This window comes from Rattus norvegicus, chromosome 4 (assembly GCF_036323735.1).
Source record: "Rattus norvegicus strain BN/NHsdMcwi chromosome 4, GRCr8, whole genome shotgun sequence".
NCBI lineage: Eukaryota > Metazoa > Chordata > Mammalia > Rodentia > Muridae > Rattus > Rattus norvegicus.
In genome coordinates this window covers 29,904,758-29,922,210 of record NC_086022.1, presented here as the reverse complement: position 1 = coordinate 29,922,210, position 17,453 = coordinate 29,904,758, and the positions used below count along the sequence as shown (strand labels likewise).

At 39.2% G+C, this 17,453-nt stretch overlaps 1 protein-coding gene across 5 annotated transcripts in view; it reads right to left on the bottom strand.

The window, feature by feature from the left end:
* Cdk14 (cyclin-dependent kinase 14) overlaps positions 1–17,453 on the bottom strand; it is a 594,415-nt gene that overhangs the window by 291,441 nt on the left and 285,521 nt on the right. For all 5 annotated transcript variants that reach the window (NM_001395582.1, NM_001395583.1, XM_039107757.2 and 2 more), the window contains one exon: positions 6,953–7,015. In NM_001395582.1, the coding sequence (NP_001382511.1) occupies positions 6,953–7,015 (63 nt within the window). The remainder of the gene's footprint in view (positions 1–6,952; positions 7,016–17,453) is intronic.

Here is a 17,453-nt window from a genome sequence, read left to right as displayed (position 1 = left end):
GACAGTTACACAAACAGATCCCTGACACTTGAGACCTTCAAACCACAGTATCCTGAAGAGAAGGAGGATCTATCGAGAACAAAATGTAACAGAACTGCCCTGCCATTATATGAAGACATGGGGGGGGGGCAAGTCAAGAAATTCACTGCCCTGAAAATGTATAGGGGAACACAGAAAACAAGATGACTGTGTGATAAAACAGTTGAAGTCTGAAGAGAAAACTTGAGGCCCTGGCCACCAATATAACATATATTCAGGAAAACAAAAGGGAATATAAAAACTCTCATGAATACAGTGTTGGCAAGACATGAAGATCAGACTTCATGGAAGCCGGGTGTGATGGTGGCACACAGCTGTAATCCTCGCACACTGATGGAGGCAGGAGGCCAGCCTGGGCTGGATAATGAGACCTGATCAAACGGAAGGAAGGAAGGAAGGAAGGAAGGAAGGAAGGAAGGAAGGAAGGAAGGGAGGGAGGGAGGGAGGGAGGGAGGGAGGGAGGGAAGGAGGGAGGGAGGGAGGGAGGAAGGAAGGAAGGGAGGAAGGGAGGAAGGGAGGAAGGGAGGAAGGGAGGGAGGGAGGGAGGGAGGAAGGAGAGACAGGGCGAAGGAAGGGAAGGAAAAGAAGGGGAAGGCTCTTAGAAAAAGGAAGGAAAGGAAGGGAAGTAAAGAAAGGACAGAGAGAAAGGCAACTCTTCACTGAAACCATTAGAAAAGCAGGTGTCTCACAGTTCACACTTTATGGCGGCTGCAGTCTATGAACTGCCAGGCAGGGTGGGAGCACTGAGAACTCTGCCTCCTGCTGAGCCTCCTCTGTCCTCCTGCAGACCACAGAACACTACAGTTCCTAACAATGGAGAAACTCAGGTGTGGGGGATTTCTCTTTACACATAGTCTGGCAAGGACTGAACTTTCTCCTGTAAGTTTCTAGGTGCACCACTGTCTCGGGTGCTGCATAAACCGCGACCTGAGTAAGCTCTCACTTGGCCTTCCACAAAACGATGGCGGATGTTACATCTGAGTGACACATCTGAGTGACCCACACAGGCCAAGAGAAAGACAATGGATCGGCTTTGTTATTAAAAGTAGTAAATGCCAGGCAGTGGAACCCACAGAATAAAAATGAAAGAATACATACAGTGCAGAGGTCACCCCAAGTTCTGTTACATGTACTATTTAATCTCTTCAATATAAAAAGAGTCTGAAAAAGTGTACTCAAAGTCACCTGTTCTCACAATGCCTGAGGACTTACACTATATCTCGTTATTGCTGACGTAGCAAGCAGCATTTATGATGCCTACTAGAAGCATAGCTTAATAGTCAGACACCCAAATAATCAATGTGTTATTATTAAATAAATTCAACTTCATAAAGGCTCCAATTAGCATATAATGGACTCATGGTTCTCAAGCCTCCATGTTTTTTTTCATGCCATTTAAAAATCTTCCTAGAAATAAATAATATGGCAGCAGACAGCACCATGTAAAATGTAGGTAGGTTATATTTGGAGCCATCTTCCTTCTACTGCAGTGTACATGATGTCGCCCTTGTACAGCTGTTCTTAGAATATTCTACTTAATCTTTCCGAAAATATTCTTCCAAAAACATCAGCACATTCCCTGAAGGTTTACACCCCAGTTTGGGCATGCTCAATTTCCATAATTTGAAATACCAATGAGAGAGGCTTTGAGTAATGACCTGATGGATGCGTAGACCTCGGTCAGGAGCAGATCTCTGGCCCCAACATTTTATTCTCCTTGGCAGGGAGTAGTTCATGGCATATACTTCCTAGAAATACCACTATCCACTTTGGGGTTCTCCACTTTACTAATTATTTGTTATATTCCAATAATGTCTTCAGAAAGATAAGATAGCGTGTTTCAGATTTTCTAAATAAAATAAAAATTAATTTGTATCTCTAAGATGCTGAAACACTAATAAGTTTCTCCTAAAGACAATAGCTTTCTGCATAGGAATAATTCTTAAAAGTGAGGCTTCTGGGTATATAGCAAGCTTTTGTGGGAATAACTGCTGTCATTTGATTTGTAAGGTGGGCTGGTCAAGTCGATTGTCTTCTATCCCACCTTCCTTCACCAAGGAAAACAGTGACCAGAGTAAGCGGGATGAAGCTGCAAGATTTGATCTAGAGAGCTTCCATGGGGTCAAATGTGTTTGCAAGACAAGCAGATCTGACAGAATATGTAAGCTTCAAGTAGTTGCCAGGCTATGTCTGATGAAATGGCGCACTCATGGGTTTTAGTAAGGGTTTTAATGCCTACATTGAGCAGCAAGGCCTTAAGTGTCTTGGGGAGGTAATGGTTTACTTCAGTTAACAGCTGCATGTCAAAATGTGCCATGAAGAACATCAGAACAAGAATTTCAAAGCAGAAACATGAAACATGGAGAAATGCTACTTACTGACTTGCCCACTCGTGGTTTGCTCACCTGCTTTCTCAGACAACCCAGGAGCACCGCCTAGGGGGTGCATCACCCACAGAGGGATGGACAGTCCGTCCTTAATCAATCACTAATTGAAGAGTTGGACAGACTTGCCTGTAGGCCAATCTTATGAGGGCATTTTCTCAATTGGGAGTCCCTCTTCCCAACAATTATAGCTTGTGTCAGGTTAACATGAAACTGACCAAAAGACAAGGATTCTGTGTAATGAAATTCCTATTCTTTTTTTTTTTTCGGAGCTGGGGACCGAACCCAAGGCCTTGTGCTTGCTAGGCAAGCGCTCTACCACTGAGCCAAATCCCCAACCCTGTTTAATGAAATTCCTAATCAGTCTGAACTTAAAAACTTAGCAGAAATTATTTTCTCACACAGTGAAAATGGACAATTATTTATATAGCTATGATTTATGTGTCTATAACAACATCTTAAGAGACAAAAATATTGACACAAACTATTTTGATGTAATTTGAGAAGGCTAGTATAAATTTGTGTTAAAAAAATAGAGACAAAGATACAGACTGAAAGACTAACAAATAATGAATCAAGTCTAAAAATGTTGGAGAATGTTCATTAAAAAAAGCAGCATCACGGAGAAAAAATAATTTCAAAATAAATGTAATAATTAAAGATTAGTGAGTTTGAGTATACATGATCACAGAATTTCTCTTAATAACCCCACAAAGGTATGTGAAGTAACAGAAATGTTCACAGTGATGACATAATGCCCATGGCTTATAGAGTTTTCCGGTGTTGCTGGCTAGTCACACAAAAGCCATGCTTACCCAGGGCAACCAGAAAAGGTCTGAGTAGAGTATGCAACACTACTGAACTTGCTGATTTCCTTTATGGGCATCCTGTTGGTCTTGATAAACATAAAACACACATGTGTGGTGCAAAAGAGAGAAGCAAGGTGTTGTATAAAGAGAAGGAGGGTGAATAAGCCAGCTTAAGTCTGAGTTCTAAGTGTCTCCTGTTCCCAGAGGTTACTACCAATTGGGTGCTTGCTTCTGCCTTACAATTACATGTAGAATGATTCTAGTGGTTATATTCTATCAGCCTTTAAATTTGAGTTGTAAAACACTGCCATGGAAGACAGTACTATTTAATTATCTCGCCTTAATTCCTCTGTCAGCTCCATTAGCTAACAAGCATATCAGCAAATGACCCCACTGAAGAGCTGCCTCCCATGTTAATCACGAGATTCCCTTCTTAGCTGCCCCTAGCATGTCTAATACAATATGAACTGATGTGTCACTTTATTATGATGTTACCTTCAATCCTTAACATTTTAGAAGTGAATGTTATATCGTATGTCAAAAACAGGACAAAAGTGTTTAAGAGATTCTTGGATAGGCATCCAAATGGGATGCAGTATTAAAAAAAAAAACACTACTTAATAGATTCATGAACAGGCTCATATTTCCTAACGTACAGAATTAGGAAAACCTCTATCCTGCCAGTGCATCAGAGGGCATCATCACTAGCTAAATGAGAACTCTAATGAAGAGTGTGGAGAAAATCGGGTGTCATTTGGTTTTCTCTCTGGGTATTAGAAAGTCTCATTTAGGAATGTATGCTCGGTGCCATCTGCATCAGGCAAACTTAATTTGGCATCACATTAGTTTATCTGTGACACACCTGCTTGTTCTCTGGACTACGGAAGAATGACAGCAAGTTCTCAACCATCATAAACTTCACATTATTTTAATTAGTATCTCTACTGAAGTGAAAAACGGAAGTTAGTTTTTATACCAATCGCATTTCAGATCCTTCGGGGAATAGAACAGGGAGGTCGAAATTACCTTGGTCATTTGCAGTTGCTTCAAAGAAAAGATGGTAAATGTAATTTTGCGAAGAATCATCTAGCAGAGTAATTATGTCACAGAATTGGAAATCCATCATATGGAACACGGGAAGACTCAATTTCATCACGATAATAAGATGCCACCATCTATCTCTATGTCTGTCAACTAGAGGCCGTATCAGTTAATCTTTTCCTTTCTTCCATGAACCTTAATTTCCAGTCTCTCGTGCTTATCAATTTTTAAATACATGAAACCCGAGTACAGGGGGACATTTAAACCATCTCGGTCATTAAAAAGATCCAATAGCTAATCTGCTCCTCACGAGTGGGCAGAAGACCGCCAACTGGTAAGTTTTGTATGTGACTCAATTAGGACCCAGTTCCACTAAGTTCGAAACAGACAGTATTTAGAGTAGAGAGAAGCAGACAGTCTCCAAGAAAGCTAAGCAGTCTCCTAAATACCAACTTCCAGGCTATAGAAATGGGTTGCTATTTCTTTAGACGTCATAAATATTCATAAACAGGCCCTGCCCTTGGGCTTTTACATCAGGGCCTCTATTGTCTGCTAGGTGACTAATAGCTGAAATTACTCATTTGTCGAACATTTACATAATGCTTAGAAATTAACTATTAGTTAAGAGTTAATGTTTATATCAAAATGCTATACTGGTAATAGACACATCCTGTAGACAATTAAAGTAGCAAAATGGTTCGGGAACATTTATTTAAAACTGACTTATTTCCTTTAGCTGATCCCAGTACATCTAAGGAATGCTACAGACAAATAATAAAACTTTCACAAGTATTGTGCTCAAAGCTAGTACCAAGTTAGCTTAAAATGTTTCAGACGGTCCTGTGGAGCCAGAGGCCAAGGGTCAGCTCAGGTCATTGTCTCAGGTCGACCATGACACATTAGACGAAATTCTGTCAGAAGGAAACTTTCATAAGCTTATTACATTATCTAATCTATGATTTGTCCTGTGTGCGCATAAAGTAAAAACAAAGGAAATATGTACGTTTGTTAAATTTAAAAGTTCAAAACTCCTCTATACATTGTTAAGCTGCACGCTGAGAAAACTAATAGTCAAAACTGTCAAAACTGCATGCTAAATAACTTGGTCATTTCACTTTTCCATTTCCAACCATAATATATAGTGAGTATTATTCTCTGATCATTTGATAATATCTGACATGTTTAATCACACCCTGTGTGTTAGATGAGTTCAAAATCCTACCAATATATATTCTAATTAAAATGTTATTGTTATTGTTGTGTGCATGTAAGTGTGGCCACATGTGTGTTACAGCATGTGTGTCTAAGACACCTTTTGGAGTGGGTGTTGACCTTCCTCCATGGTTCTAAGAACTGTGGTTCTTCCTGTGATTCTAGGTAGGATATCAAGTCTATGTGAGATGACAGGTGCTTTGAACCCCTGGGCCCTCTTGCTAGCCCAAGATATATTCTTTAGAGATAATAACATTACACCTAATTGTCAAATTTATGTTCATGTACAACTACTTCAATGTCTCATATTTAGCTCAAGTGGTTTCCTTTTAATTAATACCTAGCATAGTATTATGAACAGTTGTTAATTTACTAAATATTGTTATTTTGTTCTTCATTTTGTATTCATAGATTGAAGCGACAATAAATATCACCACATTAAAAATATGTTAATACATCAAACATAAGTACCAATGAGACATCTGTCACTTTGTTATTGTCAGATATCTTTGAGAATAGTTTTACCTACAGTGTAAATCCTAAATGTAACCCTGGATGAACGACTTGCCTTTTAGCAAACACCAAGGAAAAGCCAACGTATTATTCCACCACCACCCACCATCTCCATTTTGCTAGTATGATCTCTCTCTCTCTCTCTCTCTCTCTCTCTCTCTCTCTCTCTCTCTCTAATGGTTTAAACTTAAATTTTATTTTAGTATAATGTTGAAAACACTAATCATAAGAATTAAGAAAACTTTGAGGTACAGCAGAAATTTCATGTGGAAATGGTTGAATCTTTGTAACATCAGCAAAATGCAGAGCCTCAATGTGTCACCATGACAATAAACACATTCTAGAACATATTTTTATCTATTTTTGACTGAAAATTTCCTCTAAACCAAGATTAACAACTCAAGAGTGGTAATATAGTAAATGTCTGAAAACGGAACAAATTGTATAATTTTGATAAAACTTGAATAAAGGCACTTATACATCACAAATGTTCTTTTATCGAAATTGTCATTGACATTATTATTTAAACTATATTATGTAACTGACAAAGTATAAAACAATTCAAATGTTTCAGTATTAAAACTGTTTAGGGCTGGAGAGATGGCTCAGCGGTTAAGAGCACCCGACTGCTCTTCCAGAGGTCCTGAGTTCAATTCCCAGCAACCACATGGTGGCTCACAACCATCTGTAAGGAGACCCGATGCCCTCTTCTGGTGTGTCTGAAGACAGCTACAGTGTACTTATATATAATAAATGAATAAATAAATCTTTTTAAAAAACTGTTTAATATTCAAATACTATAATTCCCACCAATGAAAATAACAGTTTTTTTATATTATGCCCTTTACATGGAAGATTTTAAAAACGTTTAAATGATCATAAAGATTTTAGTTTCACACTAAAAATATACATCTGAAGAATATGAACCCATGGCTTTAAAATCCCGTTTCCTACCTTCACATTATCTGGATGGAGTCCTCCAGGGTGCTTGTCCATGTACTGACATAAATCAGTGTGCTAAGGGAAAAGGGTGAAAATGTATTAACATCCCTCCAGCTATAGCATGATGAATCAATATTTTTCTACTTCAAAGTCACCATTACCTTCTGGACAAAATGAATACAGGAGGTGTGGGTTAATTTTTTAGAGTGAAGTTGCATGCTCCACCCCTCCCCACTTTCCGCCACAATAAAACCATCTTAACCTTTGGGCCCTGTGTTAACCACGTCTGTATTAAAGGGATTACACATTCATAGTTTGATAAGTGTTGGTTTCGTCATTGAATATACATTCTGACACTTAACAAAAATACAGTCACACGTTTCCCGAAGTCAACGTAAATTCTTATTTACTTTATGTGAGCCAAAGACATTTAAAATCCTATTATCCTAGTGAAATTAATAACTGGGATTTTCGGTTTTCAATAAATGACTATATTTAAATAAATATGAATTATAAATTAACAAAAATGCTTTCAAAGTAACAACTTTAATAAAAGACAGACAGGTACCTGTTAACACACTCAGATAATGCACAGTTACTTTTCAAGCACGACAAGTTAATGTGCCCGTAATAGTATTTTTCTTTAATTTACTTTTGTTTACATGATGAGTGACAGAAAACTATTAAAATGGTAGTTTAGTCTAAAGTCACGTTGTCTTAAGCAATGCTATTACAAGTTAAAATGAATGAGTTAGTGTCCTGGTGTCCACTTGGCTGGGGTGACTGAGGACTTGCAGGTTTTATAAAGTATTCAGGGACCTTGCTGCAGCCACCTTGTCCATGGTTTAAATTTGGTTACTGGCATTCGGTTGTACACCAATAGCAACTGCCGACGACACGTGGCAGACATTAAAGCCATCCAGTCATGAGCTTACAATGATACACTGAATATAAGGGGGTTACAGGAGGGCCAGGTACCACAACAAAGCACACAGCGTCCCTTACCAAAGCCCTTTAGGGGTCACTAGAGCCATGAAGGGCAGATTGTCCTCTAGACAACTTGGAAAGAGATCAGTTTCAAGGAACAACTTAGCCACTCCAAGGACCAATTTAAAAGTTGGGGCAGAGCAGCTAAGTAGGTACAGAGGCTCACTTCACTATTGTATCTAGAACCACGCAGGACGTCAAGAGACTCTATGCTGCTGGGACTATTCATACTGTGGCAGCTGACACACACGAAGAAAGACCCGGATGTAGAGAAGTTATACCTACAAGATAAGCTCTCGGAAACAAACAAGATGTAATTACAGTGGCTCCATGGGACTCTTCCTGAACTACTGTATGTAGATTTTATTCCAAGCATTTAAGAAACTGAGGGAGAGTCATCTCGATCTGAGACTGTCACTTTTGCACTCCTTCACGCGTAGCTAAGATAACATCAACTCCATAAAGGAGCAAACGAGAACTTAAGAACACTCGAAATGTATATAAGAAATACTCAAGTTAATAAAAAAAAATAAAAAAAAAATAAATAAATATAGAGAGCAAAAAAAAAAAAGAACATTTGGGATTTTTGAAGAACAAATAAAACTGCAAATGAAAACATCTTAACCTTTTAAGGTTAGGCATACATTGTATGTATGGTACAAGCTCCAAAAGGAAAGGAGTGAAACTTGGTTGCCATGGTTTCTTAACATTCAACGAGTAAAACTGCCTCACAGAAGACATGCCCATCCTATGGCTAGTGTCTGCTGCGCTTGGGATGTATTTTCAGTGTTCCTCCTCACTAAAAGCCGCATGTGCTAGAAGTCTCATTCAACGAGCATTGTGTTCAACTGTTGAGAAACGTAAGAGGTTGGGTCTGGTAGGAGGTGTTGAGGGTCACTGTGGACATGTAACTTGAAGGGTGAGTGTAGTTCTTGTAGAGCCCTGAGTAAGTTTTCAAGAAAGCTTTGTTTGTTTTCCATATTGTTAGAGTCAGGATCTTACAAGGTGGCCTACAGAAACCTGAGTTAGAAAGACTCAAGTACTAAAATCACAAACACATGCCATCGTGTCTTCGAGATAAGAAGCTGTTAGAGGAGACCTAAATTCCTCATGGTTTCCAGCCTCGCTAAATGAGCTTTTTCTTAAAGGGGCACCTACCCTGGTCTCATCCCTCATGAAATAATATAGCCAGATAAGTCCTAGCCAGAGCAGCACAGGGCTAGAGGTGTTTGCAGCCCAGTAAGTATGAGATAATCACCCTGGTTTCTGAGTACGAGGACACGGGCATGTCGTCATAGTAAGGGGACATAAACTACTGCAATGATAAACCTTAGAAAGCAGATAACGATTAATGGTGTTCTCAAATATAAACTGAGCACAATAAACAACCACAAAGGTCAGGAAGGACAAAAATTAAAAAAAAAATGCAGGGGCTAGAAAGGTGGCTCAGCGGTTGAGCACTGACTTCTGGTCCTGAGGTCCTGAGTTCAATTCCCAGCAACCACTTGGTGGCTCGCAACCATCTGTAATGGGAACCTATGGCCTCTTCTGGTGTGTGTGTGAAGACAGCTACAGTGTACTCACATACATTAAATAAATAAATAAATAAATAAATAAATAAATAAATAAATAAATATTTTAAAAAATTTAAAACACATATTCCATAATATATACATACTTATACTTTTTGATTTATGCAAGTAAGAAGTGAAACGATATTATATGCGGCCTACATAAAATGTGGCATGAGGCAATATAAAATTTTGCACAAAAGCAGCCAAGAAACATCCCTCTCAGTTATGTGACCAACAATGAAGCACGTAGGCTATAACACAGGATTGGATTGAGAAATCGAGAGAAAGGGAGATGAAAATTTACCAAAGGCTCTAACTCCTCACTGTAAAACGCAAGAAATAAAACAAGCAGGAAAGTGAAAAGGGCGAAGAAGTGACTCACAGAGTGAAGGCACAGCTTTGTCTTTCTGTGATCAATAAACTCACTGTATGTTAAAGAACATCCTTTTTAAAAACATAAATGGCACAGTAGTGCAGACTGACAAGAATTAACCATGAAAACCATAGAAGAGCTTTCAGAAGGCAATAAGCACTCTTTTTATACCAGTGAATAAAGTTCACATCAAACCATTTGAGTTAGCCGAGGATAGATGTAGAATTCTTCTCATTTTTGACATTGGACCATACTCAATAGCAACAATGGAAAGTCATGAAATACAGCAGCCATTCCTGGCAGTGAACCCTTTTTCTATGGTTTATTTACATTTTACTTGACCCAATGACTGATCAACAAACAATCATATCCTCTCCAAAGGGGAAAGATAGAAAAGGGAGCCCTACTTTTATCTGTGAGCCCTCTACTGGAATTTTCAGGTGATCCTATATTTTAAGAGAACAGAATTTAAGACTCACATAACTCCTTTAATAAGACTATTCTAAGTTGGGATGGTGGCACATGCCTTTAATCTCAGCTGAAGAAAGGCAATACAAAAGGGAACTGGGAAAAAAAGAAATATTTTCATGAGAATTTCTAGAAAAAAATAAGTCAAACCATCAAACCTGTCTTCACTCAAACAATGTAATGGATGCTAAACTACAGAGCAATGAAACGTGAGCGGAGCACTCGTGGTCTGGAAATTCGGGAGTTTTAATGGATTGTTGTAATACACCAATAAAACAAATCAATTAGATAATCAATGATGGAGAGCAAGAAGATATCAAAGAATGACACCATTCCCCATGTAGACACTCTACAAATTATCATACGAAGTAGCAGGATTCAAGGTAAAGGAACAGACTAACAAATCCAGACAATACACAGAGAAGCCTAGGGATGAAGAAAGAGCTAAGTGTCTGTTAATGTGGGCCTCAAGAATCAACAAAGGGGATGATATTAAAGAACTCTTAGGACTTTACAGCCAGGATACCTGATGGTTTTACAGTAAAAACATAACAAAGCCTTCACTCTAATATTTTTAACTGCTGTGGATTTTATATGAATTGTTTTCATCTTGGCAAAAAAATAAAGTAGTTGTTTGTTTTGTTTAAAACGGAAGCAACAAAGCTGTGGGGAAAAAATTTAAAAGGAAGCAAAATGTCCTGATTCTCAAGGGATGCCGGTGACCCATTTACTGCATGTCCTGTGACACAAAATCATGAACCACTGGAGAGAGGTTTTCCAGAGACCAGGTCTTAGGAAAGGAGATTGTTTTTAGTCATTTATTTAATTAGTTCTTAAATTTATTTTGCATTTTAAATAATGTCTTTATTGATTCTTTGAGAATTTCATACATCCATGTAAGGTATTTCAAGCAAGCCTTTAAATGTTTAACTCAATATTTATTTAGACATAGGGCACAGAAACATAGTTTGTGGACACGTGAGCAGGTAAATCCTGTACATCCGAACAGGGCTATCCATGGTGGAGATACAGGTCACATGACCTCTCACTGTTACATCATCTCCATCTGTGTAATGACTGCTGTTTGTAACAACTAATGAGTAAATAACCACACCAGTTTCAGAACACCAGCCAGTTCGCAATAGAGATTGTAGAAGAGGGGATGGAGAGTGAGAAGGGGAAGGAGGAGGAGGATGATATTCTACGCTGTGTCTAAATTGAAGAAAGATGTTTTGAAGGATTGAAATTTAAAATGAGAGCAAACATCTAGTGATAGAAAAGTCACTCCTATGTGGTAGCATTTCATGACAGCATGTGTGACTCCTGTCTGTCTGTTCGTCCACATTGTACTATTCTCTGTTCTCTATGCTCAGAGTGACATAGCACATGCATATGGACCTTACAGTATCCGAGTGATGAGAAACAAGAGTCTGAAGGACGGGCAAGCAGGAGCTCTAGGCCAGACTTTACTGCCCATACTGGCAGTTCTACCCACACTAAAAGCTGTTCATTTCTCCTTTTTATTTTTAAAGGTTTCTTCCCATTATTGCGATAAAAAATGAAACAAAATGGGAGCAAACCATTCCTTCTTTTTAATACAGAATGCTCTGCCTTGGGCTGAGTCAGATGTCGCAAAATTACAAACTTCATCAAATCTTTAACTTCTTGCCTCAGTTCTGGATGGTGTGACCTTTTATGACTTGGACTGGTATAGAAGTAAGGGGTTAAATGATGATATCACATGACACTTTTTGGTCCTTCTTTTTCTCAGGATTCATTCAGGATTGGTTTTCAGCAGAGCTGGAAAGTGACACACAGATCCATCGGGCTTGATCGCTGGCAATTTCGTCTGATACCTAAAGGAGCACTTACCAAGCAGCTCCTGACTGGCTGCCTATCAAGCAGCTCTCCCCACCCCCTCGCCCTCCGCTAACGTCCCCAGTGCTGTGTGCACTGGCATCTATCTCTTCTTTCCTTACTGTACTCTTCCTCCCCTCGTGGGACCAACTCATCTCATAATTTTCACATCAGTGCTGTTTTGCTTCGGGACAATGCCATTTAGAAGCATTGCAGATGTCTGTGTCTGACAGGTTTGTATTTGATGGCTAGGAACTTCAAATCAGTCTTCCATGGAGTGGGTGGTTCCAAGTGTGGCTAGATTAATAGACCATGCTGAAATAGAGGAGGGGACAGATTTTGACCCTAAAGATTCAGTCCCTACCTAGCTATGTCCGTCTTTCTTTACTGCTGATTGCTTAGGGAGCATTTCTAGAGGAAGAAGTCTGGGGAGATGGATGAATTCAGAGTCTACTGGAGACTAAATGTTCAAAACAAAATAATCTGTAAGTGACTGAAACTTTTGGTGATCCCGATAGAATTTCTTATGACAGGATCACATTAGCAATAGAAGGCAAGATAGAATATTTGCTTTGTAAAATGCAAGGCATGCAGAAGCCACAGAAAATGAAAGGATTTCACCCCATAAACACTTTGTCAAGGCAGAGTCTTGGTGAATTTCAGTCACATGCAGGGCTGAGAAGCACAGCGACCACCATCGGTTATGTGCTGGTCAGTCATGAAGATTAACTAGGAAGATATGAATGAAAACCCGTGGAGCGACAACATTAAAACAGCCCTAGGTAAAACAGCTATTTAAAAAGAGACCCAGGAGAGAGAAGGAAGGAGGAGTGAGGGAAGGGGGTGAGAGGAAGAGAGGGGACACTGAGAGAAAAGACAGGTGAGGACTGGACTCCAACATTCAACTTTCTGTTGTTTCTACATCCTGTCCCTAAGCCGTTTTGAATCTGGTCTGGGTCAGGAGACAGAAATAATTCAATTCCACAGAATACTGCTGCTGAGAAAGTTATAGGAACGCTGGCCATCTCTTGGGCATGAAGGTTTGCTGGCTTTCTATATGCAGAAAAGATTATATTCAATTGTTAGGCATTGCCCAACCTTCATTATATGTTTATGGGTCGCTTTATTCTATCTTAATCGTCATGAATTCAGGTTGCAGCGGTTGCCTCCAAATAATCAAACTCCATCTTCCTTAGTCATCATGTCCCCCCGGGGAATTCTGCTTTTGAATGACCCGGACTTGTAAAATGGACTTTCCTCATCAAAAAATAAGGTCCCTTCTCAAACATATGTGTCTGTATCCATTCACTTGGGATGTTAAGTGCTTGTCCAAAGAATTTGTCAGCTAATTCTGATGTCTGGAAGCGCTGCCAAAATATGAGATTGAAAATAGCCCAGTCCTATTTTTAAGCATATAGGCTAAAAATAAAGACGTCTCTCAGAGAGGATAACCAACAGACCCCATGTTTTTAAAATTACATTAAGTAAAGCCTCCGCAGCCCTTACAGTGTAATTTTCCAGTTGACAGAGAGAGGAAAGTCAGTATATTCATAGTTAGTGAAAATTTTATCATGTTGAGAAGAAAAACGGTCTGTCGTAAGCATAAAAACGTGAACGGATGACAGAAGCTAAAAACTATTTTGCAATATCTGTGTTTTTAATACGTGCAATTTTGTGGTTAAACATCAAAGCTCAGTTATAATTTTATTAGGAGCCTAACGAAATATAATTTATGAACAAAAATTCATTGAAGAATATAGTAAAAAAAATACATACTATATGTTAAGACCGAGCTGCTAAGAGAGATAAATTGGAGGTAGCCAAATATAAGGCCCCCTTTGCCTACACTGACTGACCTTGGATTTTTTGAAAATCCATTTATTATACATCCAAGTTTGAACCCATGTACCCCATCATCATCTAGGTAAGAGAACCAAAGAGCAAGACACTGCCAATCAGAACACTGAAGTTATCTGCAGGAAATGAGCCATACTTCGTCTTCTGCTCTTCAGTGGTATCTCATGGGGTCACAAATCTAAAGCAATGACAATAACTGGTAAGGTGACAACAATGGTGAGTATAGGACACAACACATGTAACTTCTTGTCAACTGTGATGACTAATTGCCATTGTCAGATGGTTAGAACGAGACTGCTCTGCAGACTCATACCTAGTCATGGTTGTGAGAGTGTTTACACAAAGGATACCCATGCTGGAAGCGGGCGGCGCTATATAAGCGGGTGGATGCTGTAATAGCTAAAGGAAAATGGCACAAGTGAATACTGTTACCCATCTCTCTCTTCTTCTTGCCTGGAGAGGCAAAATGACCAGCTGCCCCACAACCCTGCTACGTCTCCCTGCCCTAAAGGAATTATGTCTCTTCAAGTGTATTGCAAAATAAATCCTTCCTTCCCTATAGTTATTTAAAACAGATATTGAGTCAATAAAGATGAACGTGACAAACAGGTCACATTTCTGGGACGATATTTGAAGGTCGGTATCAATTTAAACATCATTTGACAATGGTTATGAATGTGTGAAGACTATTACTGCTCTTCTTAATCTATTTAACCTTAGATCATTAGCATCCCACAATTCCTGTCTGTCGCTGCTCTAGGGAAGGAGAGGAAACCTATAGAGGTTGAACGTTTTCTTCTAAGGCAATCATGAGCATTTTCTTTAAGTAGAATCTCAATTGTAAACAACTCAGATTGCCGTTTAAAGAGTTAAAACATCAAATTACTAAGCAGTTAGGTTAAAGCTGCTCTTCTATGCTGCCTACAGGCTTGAATTGTCTTTGAAATTGCATTTTTTTCCTCCTGGTAATGTTGAACAGAACTCACCTATTTCTGTCCTGAGTCACGATTAATCAAATCATAGTGTGGCAAGTTTCAAAACATGAGGATCATTCATTAATAAAGAGGAAGGAAAAGAAAGTTTAACTTACAACATTTAAGACAGAATTACAGGCATTCAAGGCGTCTGAGGAAAGGAGCTCCCTCTACTACCTACAAGAAAGAGCTATTTCTCAAATCTGTGGTACAAGGTCAACTTTCAGCAAGCAATCAACGGTTATTCAGGCATCACACGCACGCACTATAATTCCCCAGCATCTTTAACAAAAACAAACATTGTAAAGTACCACACAGGTGCCACCTCTTTCCCCTGCAGTTCCAATTATAGCTGAGTTATTGAGCTTCTGATGGTAGAACAAGACAGCATGGCGACAGGCAATATGGCCTCCCAATCTATTCTACCCTGACTCAAGCAAAGACATTATTCTCAAGTATGTCACTGTTTCTACGCACATTTCCTTTAACTATTACGAAGCCCATTTCTAGACTATTTTTATCTTGTTTTAAACCACACAGAAAGAGTTTAAACTTCTCTCAATAAGCCATACATATATTCCTTAGGGAAGGATAAAGGTAATCAGGACAAGAGTAAATTATTCTACAGAAAAATTCTTCTATAATAACTAGCATGGAACGGTTTGCTTCTAATTGAATTATGCATTTCTTTTTAATCTTTTAGCATAGTCGCCTCCTTTTGGTAATAATAAAATGATGTGAGGCTGTCCATAATTCTGCCTAAATACTGCCAGCTGTCATTTCTCAATCCAAGACGCACGAGCAGCCTGGGGCTGGGGGGCAAACAGGAAACATTTCCAACCGCATTCTCATCGTGCAAAACCAGCAACCTGAAATATCCCTTCCATTAAAACAAAATGCTATTTGACTTCTGGGAATAGCATCACACAGAGACAGATTAGACAGCTCCACAAAGGCAGGCAGACCTCTGCAAGCCATTTTTCTCTCATAAAAAGGATGCAGACATTCATGCTCCAATAGTTTGTGCCTTTCGTACTTGTAGCATCGTTGAAGGTAATTCTTAATGGGAAAGCATTTGTATCTACAGAAGTCTTAGGAAAGTTGTAAGGGGAACAACAATCTTGCTTTCTGAAAAAGGCTGATTTAGGAAATCTGTGGAAACCTTCTACCACACACTCTACAGAATACCACTTCTCAGTGGTATGGAACTGTGCTGAGTGTGCTCTGCAAAACCCAGTCAAGAACAGGCCACTGCCTGCTGGTCAGGGATCACACAGCGAATCACACATGAGACTAAAGCACATGGGAAAACGGAATGGTATCCGTTCCGAATAGCCACTTCTTAAAAGGTTGAGTTTTTTAGGATAAAAGCAAAAGGATATGGAGAGTGGGATAGAGAGAGGGAAGCTATCACACAGAGACATGTGGCTTAGAAAATGAACGATGCTGGACTGAACTTCAAGAGTATGTAATTTTTAATTTAGAACACCTTATGGGAAGGATATTCAATAAACAGTGATTTCCCACAGGAATTTGAAATAAAAAAATAGGGGTTAAAGTTGCTTGATTTTTCTTTTTCTCGTGATGTGTCCTAAAGTTAACATTTTTTTTTAAATTAAAAATGATACACTGGAAGCTCTCTGCACTATAGCTCATTCTCTGAGCCATTTCTGTCTGGCCAGCTCCCGTGCAAGTGCTTTCTTAAAGGAGGAGATGGCTCAGAGGATAAAGTGCTTGCCCTGCGAGCACGGGAACCTGAACACTAATCACCAGCACCAACGCAAGGAGGTCAGGTGACCCCCCCTCTAATACCAATACGGGAAGTCGAGTCAGGGAAGCCTAGAGCTGGCTGGCTGGCTAGACTAGATGCATTGGGTACCTCTGGGTTGGGTTAGAGCTACTGATTTAGTAAAGAAAATAGAGGACAATTAAGGGAGACTCTAGATTTCAACCTTTAGCCTCCAAATACATGTCTACATATGTTGCATGTGTATGCACCCCCTAAAACACAGATGTTTCCACACATGCAAACATGTATATGCTCACATGCATACCACACACACATACACCTGCAAAAAAGAAAAATAATCTAGACTGGTGTTCAAGAATACCTTAACTCTGAAACTCCGAAGCCACCTTGCTAGAAATATTGAAGACCCTAAGAGCGACAATTTTTAAAAAAGTAATTTGAAACAGGGAGAGGTAAAGGTAGAGGGAGAGACCAAGACAAGAATGAAGACAGTAATAAATAAGGTGGCCATTCTAGAATAATTCTGTTTCAGTTTTGAAGTTTTTGTTGTTTGGGATTGTAGGGAGACATACAGGCTGGCTTGGAACTCTGCATAGTCCAGGCTAACTACAACTTCCCAAGTATTGAGGAAACAGAAGTGAGCTTCCGTGCCAAGCACGGGATAACTCGATGA